The sequence below is a fragment of the Mandrillus leucophaeus genome, unplaced genomic scaffold (assembly GCF_000951045.1).
Source record: "Mandrillus leucophaeus isolate KB7577 unplaced genomic scaffold, Mleu.le_1.0 Scaffold723, whole genome shotgun sequence".
NCBI classification, from domain to species: domain Eukaryota; kingdom Metazoa; phylum Chordata; class Mammalia; order Primates; family Cercopithecidae; genus Mandrillus; species Mandrillus leucophaeus.
Window position 1 is genome coordinate 1,294,018 of NW_012107842.1, and position 2,372 is coordinate 1,296,389.

The 2,372-nt window shown below is 44.2% G+C and overlaps 1 protein-coding gene across 4 annotated transcripts in view; it reads right to left on the reverse strand.

The window, feature by feature from the left end:
* The window catches only part of NAV2 (neuron navigator 2), an 808,709-nt gene that overhangs the window by 58,402 nt on the left and 747,935 nt on the right, over positions 1 to 2,372 (reverse strand). For all 4 annotated transcript variants that reach the window (XM_011965412.1, XM_011965411.1, XM_011965410.1 and 1 more), the window contains 2 exons: positions 1,860 to 1,883; positions 1,671 to 1,745 (listed from right to left, as the gene is read on the reverse strand). In XM_011965412.1, coding sequence (XP_011820802.1) covers positions 1,671 to 1,745; positions 1,860 to 1,883 — 99 coding nt within the window. The remainder of the gene's footprint in view (positions 1 to 1,670; positions 1,746 to 1,859; positions 1,884 to 2,372) is intronic.

Consider the following 2,372-nt stretch of genomic DNA (forward strand, 5'->3'; position numbering starts at 1 on the left):
GAAAATAAAAGGTTACGAAACACATTGCGGTCTCGCACGTTAGGGTTTTTTCTTTAAAAAATCAAAGATTTCCAGAAAAGAAAGAGAACTTGGGAGACTACATATTAATGGGGGCAGCTACCAGTTACTGAGCTGATAACTAAGGTCAACTACTATACTAGGTATGCCATATGCCACCCTTAAAGAGAAATGGTTCCCCTGAGTAAACTAAGGCTCAAGCTGGGAATACCATGGCAAAAACTCCAGGCAAATGACTAATGTGGGAGACTGACTCAGTTTCCTAGTTGAAGGAAGACAGCCTTTTGAAGTTGGTTTCCATTTTAACGGCATGCTGTGGTCAGGCACGTTGCTTTCTGTCTGGCTTGAACACATTTATCAATGGGCTCAGACTGGGTGGTGAACTCCTAGGCAGCAAGCCTTGCCTCAGAAGCACCTTAGTACCTTTTGATACCTCAGGCTCTGCCTTCTGAGCTTCAGTCTTCACCTGATCACAGCTGTGCATCAGAGCTCCTATACAGACGAGGCTGATTGGGGATGGCGGATGGAGCACCTCTGCCTCTACTCCGATCCTCTGACTAAAGTGCAAACCAGCCCACCCACTGCTTACTTAAAACTCACTGAGAGGTCTCTACTAACTTCAGGAGGAAGCCCGGATGCTCACCCCAACAGCTCAGACCCTGTGATCTGACCCTTGGCTTTCTTCGATGCCTTCTTCCTCCCTACTTGTGTCCCCTCTCCACCCTTACCTCTCCTCCACATCCAAGCCACAGACACTAATTACACCAACCTACTGAGAGTTTGAAATACACCAAGATCTTTCTCCTTAACCTTTCTGCAAATTATTCTCTTTGGTTAGAATGCTGTCATCCCTATGCATTCTCCCCTACATAGCATCCATTAGATGTCACGTCCTTCAGGAAGTCCTTCCTGTCTCCCTTTAAAAAAAATTTTTTTTCTTATTTTCAATATCTGATGAGCTGTCCCCTTTTTCATCCCTCACCAAGAGTGAGCTAGGTGCTCCCCCTAGATATTCCCACTACCACCTCCTCCCTTTATCTTAACAGTTATCATGTTATAGCAAAATTGTTTGTTTTGTTTCTCTGCTGTCCCAGAGACTGAATGTTAAGATGTCAGTCACTGTGCTTGCTCTGCTGTTGAACCCATGGTGCCCGGGGCATAGCTGGCACTCAAACAGTTGTTGAGTTGAATGCTGGTTGGCAGCATCTCCTAAACACATAATTGTGTGTATTACAATGACAGAGCAGCTACCTACATATTGGGAAGCCTTACATTTCTTTTCTTCCCGCTTCTTTCCTTTTTGCTTTTTTTCCCACCCTTAAAATCAAAATTTTCAGAAAGAGGAAGAGAAATTAACATTTTAATAAGCACTTCGTATATTGCAAGCATTGACCATGGGCCAATACTGAGAGGTAAATACTATCAACCTTGTTACACAGATGAGGACATGCAGGCTGAGATTCAAGAACTTACCCAAAGTCACACAGCCAGTAAGTGTCCAAACTGACATTCATACCCATGATGCTAAAGCCTGTGTCTTTTTCTTTATAATGTGCTACTTCTATTTGTTCAGCACAGGAGGACTTGAGGCTGTTCAGAAGGCAAGGATGGTGCTTCCTGTCCCGATGCTACTGCCCTATGTCTGTACTTACATTTGCTGTCAGCTGGGTGGTCAAAGCTGAAACTTTCTCCTGGGAGGCATCCAGTTCCCGCCGCAGTTTGCGAATCTGAAGATGGCAAGGGAGAGGGTTACATGCTTTGGGAGTCCATTTCCAAGGTGAGCAGGGTCAAATGACTGACAATAGTTAAAGAGAAAGTCCAACCAGAAAGCTGTTCCTTACCTCTGACTGGCATTTTTCTTCTGGCTGCAAAGAAAACATAAAGGAAATTAGACCAGTTAAGGAACAAAGAATAGTGATGTCCAGCCCATCGGGAACACCATATTCAGATAGTTGCAGGCGTCTGGAAGATTTATTCGTCTCTTTTCTGGTGTATTTCTCTGGAAAAACTGGTTCAATTAAATGGACCCATCAGAAAGGCCAAATACAAACAGCTTATGATTTTTAAAAATTAGGAAGAATGAGAACACCACGCCACATTTTGGTGGTGAGGAGTCACCCTGCTCCCCAGGGGATGGGGATAGGTAAGGTGCTCAGGAGAAGATATGTGAGGAGAAGGCCATGAGTCAGATGTAGTAAATAAAAATACAAGAGGCCTTGTTAAATTTGAACAGCTTAAAAAAAAAAAAAAAGTCTAGGGCTGGGCACAGTAGCTCATACCTGACATCCCAGTACTTTGGGAGGCTGAAGTTGGTGGATCACTTGAGGTCAGGAGTTGAAGACCAGCCTGGCCAA